The following is an 11627-nucleotide window of genomic DNA, read 5'->3' as shown; positions in this document are numbered from 1 at the left end:
TCGAACTGAACTTCAATAGACAGACATGAACATTAAAAAAAAAAAAAGCTGGAAAACTAGCAAATGTCAAAGAAAAGCCATGACCATAAAAATCTATTTTAGCAAACTCAGAAGAGTACAATGCCAAAACAGAAACATGTGAAGCCTCAAAGGAAAGAATGAAAGGAAGTTGGGCCCAAAAAGAACTCCTGGAAAAGCTTAAAAAGGAGTTTTAAAAAACCAAATAATAAAAGAGAAATGAGTCAACAGGTGAGGGGGGGAAGGGATTAACTGAAGAAAACACTTTCTTAAAACTAAAACTGGCCCAATGGCAAAAGAGACTCAAAAACTCACTGAAGAAAACAACTGTTTAAAAAGCACGACTGGTTACAAGGACAAGGAAGTACAAAAGCTCAAAGAAAATGACTCCCTAAGAATTAAAAATGGACAAATGGAAGCTAATGACTCCATGAGACATCAGAAAACAATTAAACAAAATCAAAAGCATAAAAATTTGAAGAAAACCTGAAATACCTCAATGGAAATACAGCTGATCTCAAAAATAAACCCAGGAGAGAGAATCTAAGAATCATTAAACTAACTGAAAGCCATGATCAAAAAAAGACCTGAAACACTGTCTTACAAGAAATCAGTGAAAAATGCCCTGATTTTCTTGAAGGGGGGTGGGGGTGGGGGATAGAAATTGAAAGAATTCACTGACCACCTACTGAAAAAGATTTCCAAATATACTAGGCATTCCCCCTAGTTATTTCAACCAATCATCAGATGCCATGATCTTCAATCTAGGAAGGACTGAAAACCATTTCACTCTCTAGGCTGCAGTTTCCCCATCTATAAGTTGATCTTAATAGCACTAAGATCCTCTATAGACTTGGTGGCTTTAGTAAGATTTCAGGTTATAGGGAGAGAGCCTTGGAATGCCTGGGTGGAATCTAAAGGAGACTCATCCCCCCAGCAAGAAGCTGACCAACATTGGGGTAGGTTGCTAGCCAGAGCTGGATTTCACCCAAAAAGCATAGTCACCAATTGAGTTTGAGAACAGCAATCCTTGGAGGATGGGAAGGAGGGACTAATTGGGATAAACTGGTAAATCTTTCTCATGTTTCTGCATCATGAAAACTTTGAGGGACACTAGTATGAGAGCACCCTCCTGTCCCTCTATCTCAGCCTGCCATGGAGACCTTTCTGTTGATCCTGCTTCTATGCCTGGGAAAGAATAGAAGTCATCCAAGGGCTATGGCCCTTCTTTCAGCCATTGAGGGGAATGCTGCTCAAGTGTCTGGGTCTGAAATCATAGGACCTGGGTCCAATTCCCTCCTCAAGCCATTTACCCACTGAATGAAATGGACCAGGCCAGAGACGCTAGCAATGCAATCAACAAAAAATCCTGCAGAGTTGAAATTCACAGGCACTAAACTGGATCTGGGAGGTCAGAGTGAGGACTCCAGGATACTGAAAATCTGAAATTAGTCAGTCATGTAGCAGAGGTGAAGTAAACCAAAGATGTTACAATTGGAAAATCCATCTGAGAGGAAACAAGCGAAATTGACAAGAGATATAGCAGAGGTGAAATATAACAGAGATGCTGGGAGGTGAAATAAACCAAAGATGTTATTTATAGACCGGAAATCCATCAGAGAGGAAACAAGCAAAATTGACAAGAGATATAGCAGAGGTGAAATATAACAGAGATGCTGGGAGGTGAAATAAACCAAAGATGTTATTTATAGACCAGAAATCCATCAGAGAGGAAACAAGCAAAATTGACAAGAGATGTAGCAGAGGTGAAATATAACAGAGATGCTGGGAGGTGAAATAAACCAAAGATGTTATTTATAGACCAGAAATCCATCAGAGAGGAAACAAGCAAAATTGACAAGAGATGTAGCAGAGGTGAAATATAGCAGAGATGCTGGGAGGTGAAATAAACCAAAGATGTTATTTATAGACCGGAAATCCATCAGAGAGGAAACAAGCAAAATTGACAAGAGATATAGCAGAGGTGAAATCCACAGGAATCATAAATTCACACTACACTGGATCTGGAAGAGTCCAGGATGACACCTGGGAGATAAGCCTGAGGGGCTGCTTCCTATAGTAACAAGGAAGGGGAGGGGAGGAAAGAGGAGTGTCTACTGGACATCCAGTTTTAGATGTGTGAAGAGCAGGAGGAGATGTGAGAGGTCTGCAGAGCTTGGGACAGGAATGGCAGGCTGGAGAATTGTCAGCTTAGGGTTAGTAATTAGATCCCTAGAAGCTGAGAAGAGCCCCAAGTGAAATGAACAGAGGGAGCAGAGGATCCAGGAAGGAGCCCTGGGGAGTACCTATGGGAGGAGGACGTAGCTGAGGAGACAAGAGAGGATGACTGTGGGTAGCCTTTCGTGGAGTTTAGTCCCAAAAGGGAGCAGAGTTTTAGAATGACAGTGAGGACGGAGGGATCATTTGATGGGCATCAGAGGGCAAGTGGAAGAAGGGGATGGCAGAGGGAGGAGACAAGGAGGAATGGGGCCCCCTGAACAGTCAGGTGACCTCATCATGGTAGATGGTGGTTGGGCTGGCCTCAGAGGGTCTTTTCTGGGATGTCCCGGCTAGGTGTGGGCACTGTGAAGAGATTCTCTTCACTCTCTCCTGGCCTGAGCCCCTCTCTCGAGCACTGGGATCGCCAAGGACTAGTCTGGGGCTGCTTCCATGTGAAGTAAATTCCCTCAAGGACCTATCCTGAGGCCCTTCCCTGCCACGGAAATGGATGCCCCAGAGAAGCGCTGCCATGAAGGGAGAAGCTAAGGCTGGCACGTGGCAGCGTGGCACGGAGGGGGCGGTGCTGGGCTGAAATCTGGGCTCTACGCGTATGAGGCTGAAACCCAACTCTTCTGACACAAGCCTCTGGATCCATTTTTATTTGGCACATTGGAGGGGCCTGGAGGTGCCTGGAGGTGCCTGGAGGCCTGTCTGCCACTTCCTCCCCCTCGGGTGCCCAGATTCGACCCCTCCCCCTGCCAGACTTCCCTCCCTTTCTGGAGGCAGCTGGGTTCCTTCTGGGAAACGATGGGCCTAGTCCGCACTCGATCCTGTGAGAAGTCTATTCCCTTGTGGGACGCCTGGTGGTGTGAGTCTGGCCAGCAAGGGGGACCCCTGAGCTGCCGAGCCGCACTCTCAAGGTCTCCCCGGGGCTGGAGGAGATTCTCTGAACAACTCCCGGGGCACGTCGAGAGGCCCCTGGGACGGGATTGGGGGGGGGGGGGGGGCGGACAGCAGCGTTCCGAAGGCCCAGGGCTATTTGTTACTGACCCCACTTGACGGAAGGGGAAACCGAGCCTCCACAGGAGTGTGATCAGGGCGGCCAGGCCTCTGCACCCCCGGGCCACCTCACGCCACGTCCATCGTTAAAAGGCGTCTCGGGGCCTCCCCGCTGTGCCCGTGACAGACCCCAAAGGAGGATCTTGGGGCTCGCCGTGGGGGGCCAGAGGAGTTCTGGGGGACGAAGCTGCCGGCCGGCCCCCGACCGGGGGGTCAGAATGGCTTGGGGTCAGGAGGAAGCCGGAGCAGGGTCCGGCGGGGGGGCCGCCGGGCCGGCCAGGGCGGCCTTCAGGAGGCTCTGGGTGTCGGGCGTGAGGGGCGCGTGGGAGAAGCCGCAGCGGTCGCCCTGGTAGCACTTGGCGCCGGTGTGGAAGAACTTGCAGGGGAACTCGTGGTGCAGGTAGCGGCAGTGCTCGGCGCGCGTGCAGTAGCCCTGCACGTAGAACTTGCACAGCTGCTGGAACTTGAGGCCGTCGGCCCTGTGGTCGAGCCGGCACTGCTCCCCGTGGAGGCAGCGGCCGGCCAGGAAGTACTTGCACACCCTCTGGCCGCCCAGAGCCACCGTGTTCCTGTGCACGAACTCCTGGCTCACGGGGGGCCGCTCCTGGGCGGCGGGGGGGGCGGGGGCCCGCGCGGGCCCCTTCCGCTTCCGCTTCTTGGCGCGGCCGCCGGCCGTGGAGGCCCCCCTCTTGGCCACGCCCTTGGGGGCCGGGGGGGCCGCAGGGGCCGGGCTGGGGGCCCTCCTGTCCCTCCGGTACTGCTCCAGGAGGTGGGCGAAGTCCTCGTCCTGGGGCTTCCCCTGGCTCTTCTTGGCGTCCGGCCGGGGGCCGCCGCCCCCCTTCCTGGGCCCCACTTCCCCAGCTGGGCCCCCCGCCAGGCTCGCCGCCTCAGGCCGAAGCTGGCCCTCGCTGGCGCCCGGAGCGGCCCTGGGGGAGGGGGAGGCCGGGGCTTCACAGGGGGAAAGCATGGGGTTTGGGGGTCTGCCGAACAGGTCCCCGAAATCCCAGCAGGGGGGCACCCCAGGGCCTTCGGGGCTGGGGGGGCTGCAGGCGGGATCCTCCGCAGGTTCAGAACCCTCCAGGTCCGGCCTCTCAGCGGCAGGTCCGGTGGGGGGGGAGCCGGGGCCGAGCATGGGGTTGGGCGGGGTGGAGAAGAGATCCTCGAAGGGCACCAGGCCGGCGGGGAGCAGCGCCGACGACATGCTGCCGGGACGGGCCCCGCCGGGCCTGGAAGGCGAGACGGACGGGGGTCGGAGGCCGCCTTCCCCTGCCCAGACCGGGGAACCCCCCGGGCCGCCCCACCAGGCGGCCTTCCTTCTCCCCACCCCCCGGGGCCCCCCAACCCGCACAGACCCTCCCTCCTCACCTCGGCTCCTCGGGCGGCCCTCCGTCTGGTCACCTCTGGGGGGCGAGTCTGGAGAAGAGCAGGGGGCACAGAGAGAGGGCCTGGGTTCGGATCCGGGTGACCCTGGACCAGTCCCACCTCCCCTGCCCCCCGCTCTGGGTCAGGCCTCAGAAGCCCCCCACAGCCCAGATCCTGGGACACAAGGGGAGAGCCCGGGAGCCCTCGAACTCGGAGCCCTCCCAGAGAGGGAAGGAGAGAAGCAGCCCAGGAGAGCCCCCCCCCACGCCTCCGCATCAGGGTGCCACTGGAGCCCCAGCCAAGGGCCCCGACAGCCAGAGGAGGCCCGAGAGCGTGCAGAGGCTCTGCTGATAGGCTTTCACTACAGAAGCCCCCAGCGTGAGACCCCCCCAGCTTCTGAGTGCCCCCCACCCCGGGCCAGGGCAGGAGGGGGCCGAGACGGGGCAGGAGGGGGCTCAGACGGGGCAGGAGGGGGCAGGAAGGGGCAAACAGGGGCATAGACGGGGCAGATGGGGGCAGGAGGGGGCTCAGACGGGGCAGGAGGGGGCAGATGGGGCAGGAGGGGGCTCAGACAGGGCAGGAGGGGGCAGATGGGGCAGGAGGGGGCTCAGACAGGGCAGGAGGGGGCAGATGGGGCAGGAGGGGGCTCAGACGAGGCAGGAGGGGGCAGGAGGGGGCTCAGACGGGGCAGGAGGGGGCAAACAGGGGCATAGACGGGGCAGGAGTGCCCACGCTTTGCAGCAGCCTCCAGTGAGGACGCAGAGCCAGTGAGGCAGAGGCCAGCCCTCTGCGGGGGGGGGGGGGGGGGGGCGGCTCTGACCCCAGCAAGGCCGGGACGGGCCCAGCCTCCGCTCCCTCCTCCCCCCCGCCGCCGCCTCCTCCCCAGCGTGCCCTCTAGCCCTGGCAGGACTCCCGGCCCCCAGAGGCCCTCCCAGCCTGGGCGCTTCCCTCGGGGCTGCTGCGGTGGAGGTTGTCGCTGGGGGGCGTCCGAGGCAGAGTCCAGCCAGGCCCTTCCTTCCAGGGGGCAAGCAGAGCAGAAAGAGCTCGGCTGGGCCGCCCCGAGGCCCTCTGGGTAAAGGCCGGCCGCAGTCCCCAGGGGCCTCCCCTCCCCCCGGCCAGGCTCCACAGCCCGGGATCCCTCTCCCTCCCGCCATCCGCCATCCCCGGCTCCGGCTGGCCCCGCCCGCCCACTTGGCTGGTCCGGGAGGCACGTGCCCCGCCCCGCCCCGCCCAGCCCCCACGCCCATCTCCGGCGGCACCCTCGCTTTCCCAGGGGGCGCTGGGCGGGGTGAATGTAAACTGCTTGGAGCGCCTGCCTGGCCGGGTGAGCCTGCACAAGTCACTTGTCCCCGGCGCACCAGGCCAGGCCGCTCCTTCCCCACCCTGCGGGCAAAGAGGAAAGAGCCCGCGGCCGGGGGCGGGGCGCCGCAGGGAGCCTGGGCCCTCGGCTTCCCAGACCCAGACCGTGAAGCGGAACATCCACACACACCAGCCACAAGGAGCTCGCCGCCCCCAGACGTCACGCACGCACGCACGCTCCGAAGGCAGCGTGGTCGTCACCATGGTCACCAAGAAGCTTCGCACCCAAGACTGGCCGTGAGGCCAGGCGCATGCGCAAGACAACCTCTATTCCCCGGGCCACGCTCCCGCACACGTGTGCGCGGAAGCGGCCGTCCACAGAAGACTGAGCCGCGACACGAACCGCCAAGCTCTCCTCCAAGGAAGCGCTGTGGAAAAGCTCTCCCTGGCTCACCTGTCTCCGTCACGCTCACACTCACCTCCGGCCAGGGAACCGCGAGCCTCTATGGCGCACCTAGGAAAGGAAAGCCGGGACTCGGAGGGAACACGAGGTCATCCCTTCGCCAATCAGGCACGAAGCGTCCCGTTTCTATGGCAACTTCCGGGGGTTACATACACTAACCAATAGAAAGGCGAGAAAAGCAAGCTGCCCCGCCCTCCTACAGCTCCCCGCTCCACGTAGGCGGAGCCCAGAGCCAGACGCGTGTAGAGGGCCGGGCTGACCCCATAGCAACCACGCTACTTAGCGCGGTTATTCCTTCACTACAGCGACCACCTTGCGATGCTCCCCCGGGACCGGCATCTCCACGCGCCCCGTTAGCACCCCTCCTCCCCTGCGGCCCTTCCCGCGCCTCGGTTTACCCAACAGGGAGCACGGGGTAGGACTGCAGGTCTCTGCTCCGTCCCTCTGGGAAAAGCATTACTAGGCCCCGCGCTCCGCCCCGGAACCCTGCGGAGGCCCTTCCAGGATTCCGCCGAGCGCCATCCCCCCACCCTGCCGAGAAGGGGCGGGGCTCCTCCTGGAGCTCACGTGCTCCCCCCGGCCGAAGCCTTCTCAGTTCCGGTCAGGGCGCGTTTGCTGGGGAGGGAAGGGACTTAGAAGCACCCAGGGGAGCCGGCCATGGGCCCAGGACCGCGGCTCGGGCTCCGACTCCGGGCTGGCCGCTGCCCCATCTGCCCTGACACCCGAGAGTCCTTTCTTTCTGCCCCGGGGCTAGAGGGCGCCACTGGGGGGACAGGCCGGCTTCCTCCCGACTGCCTGAAGCTGCCCCTTCCCCTTGGTTACTCCCTCCCAGCCTGGGGCCCCGGAGGCAGGCACTCGCCCCCCTGCCATCCCCATTTTACAGCTGGGCACACTGAGGCAGGCAGCCCCAATTCCTAACATTTGGGCTTAGAGAAGGGCCCCTAATGTCGCTGGGGATTGGAAGCCAGCCTGGCCTGGGCCTGGGGCTGCTGCGGAGATCTCCAATTGTTGACCTCCCACGCGGGGCATCCTGGGGAGGAAGAAACCCAGGAGGCCTGGGGGTCCGGTGACTTGCCCAAGGCCACACAGCAGGAAGTGCATCTTATTAGGGGCCAGGACTGTGCCAGGACTGTGCCAGTGCTGAGCCGGAAAGACCTCCAGGGCTTTCAGGAAGCCCCCAGGGCGGGAGCTGGGCCAATCCTGGCTGAGGCTTTGTCCACCCAGAGGGCAGATGGAAGGGGCTGGGGTCAGGGGTCTGGACAGCTGTCATGGAGACAAAGGGGTGCAGCAGCTGGCCGGAAGCCCCAGGGAGGCCTCTGGGTAAAGGCAGCGGCTTGGTGGCCAGAATCCTTTCCCAGGACGAGGCCCAAACAGACAGCTCCCAAGGCTCCTTCTGCCCCCCAAATGCCAGGCCTTCCCCCGTGTGGGCCCCAGGGTGCCAAGGAGGGGGTGAGGTGGCCCCACCAGGGGCACTGCAGGAGCCTCAGGCTCCCCACCTGTGAGATGGGGAGAAAGGCCGGCAGCCAACCCCAGCCCCTCCTTGGGCCCACTCCCCCATGCTGGGTGTCCTTGGTGGGCCAGAGAGAACCTTGGGGAAAGCCCCGACCCACCTGCTTCCCTTCCAAAGGCTTCATCTGGAGGCCAGGAAGCCCCTCCTACAGTCCAGGGCCAGGCTGGGGAGCCTCCAGGAGGTTTGGGGGGGATCCGAAGCGGGGAGTGTGGTCCTCTTTGGGCTGGATTCTCCCTGGCCATGGCCGTGGGCATCCCGCTGAGAGAAGAGATGACTGAGGGCTGTGGGGCCTCAGCTCTTGGCCCTGGAGAGTGTGAAAGGCCATTCTGGGTTCTCTTTGTCTCTTCTGGGTTGCCTCTGCCTCGTTGGAGCTAACACTCTGGTAGCACTCACTTAAGTACCTCCCTGGAGTGTGAGGCCAGGATTCCCTCTCCTTTGTCTACTTTGAATCAATTGCCACAAGCTAGTCTACTGTCAAACTGGGCGACAGCTAAGCCAGGCAGGGCTGGACAGGTTGGAAGCTGTGATTGGCCTGTAGTCCCTGGGCTGGGGCAGGCTGCTGAAGGGGAGTCTCCTGGAGATAGTCTCCAAGGGAGGGAGTGTGTGAAAGGCCGACTCCTTTCCTAGCTTCTGGAGAGACTAGCTTCTACCCTGGAGGAGGCCGTGCGGTGACTGGGACTCCTGTAGGTAATTTCTCTAACCTCTCACAGTTCCCTGCCTTAGTGTTTCCCCTCTAGTTTGGGAAATAAACTTCTGGCTTGAGATATTTCATAGAATTGAAGTCCTGCCGAAAATCTAACCTTTCCAAAAGGCTGGGGGGTGCCCGGGGGCCTGGCTCTGTGGCCAAATTCACACTGATGCCCCAGAACTCGGAGATGGAGGCAGCTGAGCCAATGAAGAGGCCACGTGGGGGCCGCCCTGGGGGGGAGTGGGGGACGTGTTGGCCTTGGTCAGGGAGAGGCCGGTGCCATGGTGAGAGGACGCTCCGAGGTTCTCCCTAAAGCCCCGGAGCCCTGGATGGACCAGATCCCTGTTGAGAGCTGCTGCCTAGGCAGGCATGGATGCCTCTTGCAGGGAGGGGGAAGGGGGGGCAGTGGGCCAGCTTGTTCTGGCCCTCCCAAACCCACTCACATCACCTTACTGCCTGGAGGAGCCTCTGCGCTCGAGGGGTCATCGAGAGGGGCCCCTGCCTGCCTGTGAGGTCCCGCTGGGCCCAGGGTGCAGCCCCATGGCCATTCTGGGCTGAGAGAAAATCAGGCCAGGAGGGCCCCCTGAAGGGCTTTCCACTGTGGGACTCCTTTCCCAGGAGAATGAGGAGAGCAGCCTCCGGGCCGGGCATCTGCTTCCCTCCCCGGAGCCCAGGACTCGGGCGCAGCAAGGCCCCGGAAGCCTTTCCCACGTTCCGCATAGCCGCTGTGCCCTGGACTCAGTGGACAGCCGGCTCCTCGAGGGACCCCAAGGCGCTGCAGAGGGCCAGCAAGCCCCGTGTCCACCTGGGACGAGGGTCTGCTTGAAACGCAGCCGATGAAGGGGAGGATGGAGGAGGGAGCTCGGGCTGCTCCCGCCTCTCCGGCCCCTCCGCCCAGTGTCCAGCGGCCTGTGGATCCCTCCAGGCCCAGCAGCTTCGGCCCGGCGCCCCAGAGGCTGGGGGGAAGCCACAGCGCCTCTTGCAGCTCTTTCCTCTTTTCCCCCATGACGGTCCCCTGGTGCCGCGTGAGCTGGCCAGTCGGGCCGGAGGCCTTCCCACCCGCGGGCCGCTGTGGAGCGAAGAGAGTGCTCCATTGACAGGCCCCCGGCCGGGAGAGGTCACGGGGCTCTCGCCGTCCAGATCCCCACAGACGCCCCCCAGGAGTCGGCCCACAGGGAGGCCGGCTCAGGAGGCACCGTGGGACTGGCTAAAAACCTGGGGGGGGGGGGGCAGCTGGCTGGCTCAGTGGAGGGAGGGTCCCGGGTTCCAATCTGGCCTGACACTTCCCAGCTGGGTGACCCTGGGCCAGTCACTTGACCCCCATTGCCCAGCCCTTGCTGCTCTTCTGCCTCAGAAGCGACAGAGAGAACTGATCTGAAGGTGGAAGGGGAGGGCACAGACCTGCTGGGCCACGGGGGACCCTTTCTGGCTTTTCAGCCAAGGCTGGGGCCCCCCAAATCCACGGCACCCCTCCCTGGGCCGCAGAGCTTTCGGTGTCACCCCTGGCAGGAATGGGGGTCAAAGGTCAAGCCTGGAGCCACAGCTGGGAGGGTTAAAGGGGGGCAGCAGAGCCCTAGAGGGACCCCCAGCCACAGCTCCTTCCTGCTGTGGTGACTGAGGAGGAAACTGTGGTCCCCAGAGCTCTGCAGTGGTGCGTCCCGAGGGAGCCCCCGCGGGGTGACGTGGGCCGTACCCAGGGCCCCCACACCTGGTGGGTGAAGTCCACGGCTCCTGGACATGGGGCGCCTGCTGGGGGCCCCCCAAGGGCCAGAGCTGGGATGGGGAGATGGGCAGCCCCGGAGCCACCAAGCCTGGCTCTGCCACAGCCTCGTCGGTGCCCAGGAGTGAGATGGAGCACGCGGGGTCCAAGCGTGGCTGCTAGGTGAGCACCCTCGGGTGCCCGCTCTAGGGACCAGTACCGGCAGAGGGCAGGCAGAGGCCCAGAATTCGAGGGCTCTCTTGGGACCCACCAGCTTGCCTGTCTGCCTCAGTTTCCTCATCTGTGCAGTGGGAATGAAAAGAGCCACCCACCCTGCGCCCTGGGGGCCCCCCAGCTTGGAAACAAGGTTTGGTGCCTCCTCCAGGGCACAGGATGGGGAGGGGCGCCCCTGGCAAGGGCCCCACCCTGCGCCAGGAGCGGAGGAGAAGAGGTGCCATTGGCCAGATGGGGAAACTGAGGCGAGCAGGGAGGGACTTGCCCAGGGTCAGCCCCTTCCAGCCCACACCCAAGGGTTACGACTCGAGGATTCCAAAAACGCCCTCAGCCGAGGGTCTCGAAGCCCCGGAGGGTCGGACTCTGCATCTGTCCAATGGGGGCAGCCTCCCAGGGAAGTCTGGGAACTGCGCTCCGCTCCCTCCGCCAGGGGACCTCCAAGCCCTTCCCAGTGCCAGAGCCTGTCAGGGTCTCAGCAGCCCAGCAGGGGCCGCTGCGGGACCAGACTACCCTCCCTTGCGCGGAGATACACCAAAGCGGGATTGGGGGAAGGCGGGGTGGGGGGGAGAGTGTTTCGAGCCAGACTGCGCCTGTACAAAGTCCACACGCCGGTGGGGACTCTGGAACTACGAGTCCCACAATGCACCGGAAGGGCGCTTGCGCACTAGCAGTCAGAGCCTACAATTCCCACAGCGCCTCCACAAATGGCGTTATTTTCGCTGCGGCTGTGGAGGCCCAGGCTGCTGGAGGGAGGGTCTTGCCCAAGGTCAAGGTGGGGTCGCCTCCAAGTTGGGCCAGAGCGCTGTGGCAATCCAAGAGGGGCGACAGCTGGGTCCGGGTGAGACTGAAATCGCAACTCGGGCCTCGGCCAGGACCCAGCCTCACCTAGTCGGGAGCGCGCGGAAGTCCAAGCTCCACCGCTAGGGCCGTTGGGAAATTGAGTCCTGGCGAGTAGCCCAGCTGCAAATTCGCGACTGCACACGCGCATCCGCGGTGAGTTGAAGCCCGGCCCCCCCGAGGCTGTCTAGGGCGCATGCGCAGGGTCCGGGGCTCATGGGAGCTGTAGTCCGTGGCC

At 61.8% G+C, this 11627-nt stretch overlaps 2 protein-coding genes across 3 annotated transcripts in view; one reads left to right on the top strand and one right to left on the bottom strand.

Annotated features, from left to right (window-relative positions):
• Positions 1 to 333: 333 nt before the first annotated feature.
• ZC3H8 (zinc finger CCCH-type containing 8) lies at positions 334 to 11571 on the bottom strand. Its single transcript, XM_056825493.1, has 6 exons — positions 11438 to 11571; positions 8732 to 8849; positions 8032 to 8235; positions 6438 to 6472; positions 4663 to 4710; positions 334 to 4523 (listed from the first exon to the last, which is right to left on the bottom strand). The coding sequence occupies exon 6, from the start codon at positions 4496 to 4498 to the stop codon at positions 3527 to 3529; it is 972 nt and encodes a 323-aa protein (XP_056681471.1). The 5' UTR covers positions 4499 to 4523; positions 4663 to 4710; positions 6438 to 6472; positions 8032 to 8235; positions 8732 to 8849; positions 11438 to 11571; the 3' UTR covers positions 334 to 3526.
• The window catches only part of LOC100619377 (zinc finger protein 835-like), a 35749-nt gene continuing 35529 nt past the window's right edge, over positions 11408 to 11627 (top strand). For both annotated transcript variants that reach the window (XR_008918171.1, XM_016426942.2), the window contains exon 1: positions 11408 to 11545. The gene's annotated coding sequence lies outside the window, so the exon portion shown is untranslated. The remainder of the gene's footprint in view (positions 11546 to 11627) is intronic.

The sequence above is a fragment of the Monodelphis domestica genome, chromosome 4, assembly GCF_027887165.1.
Source record: "Monodelphis domestica isolate mMonDom1 chromosome 4, mMonDom1.pri, whole genome shotgun sequence".
NCBI classification, from domain to species: Eukaryota; Metazoa; Chordata; class Mammalia; order Didelphimorphia; family Didelphidae; genus Monodelphis; species Monodelphis domestica.
The sequence above is the reverse complement of the archived record's forward strand: the minus strand, read 5'-3'. Positions and strand labels throughout refer to the sequence as shown.

Excerpts from the sequence above, each read along its gene's own strand:
- ZC3H8 (XM_056825493.1), bottom strand. The coding sequence starts at position 4,498 with ATGTCGTCGGCGCTGCTCCCCGCCGGCCTGGTGCCCTTCGAGGATCTC.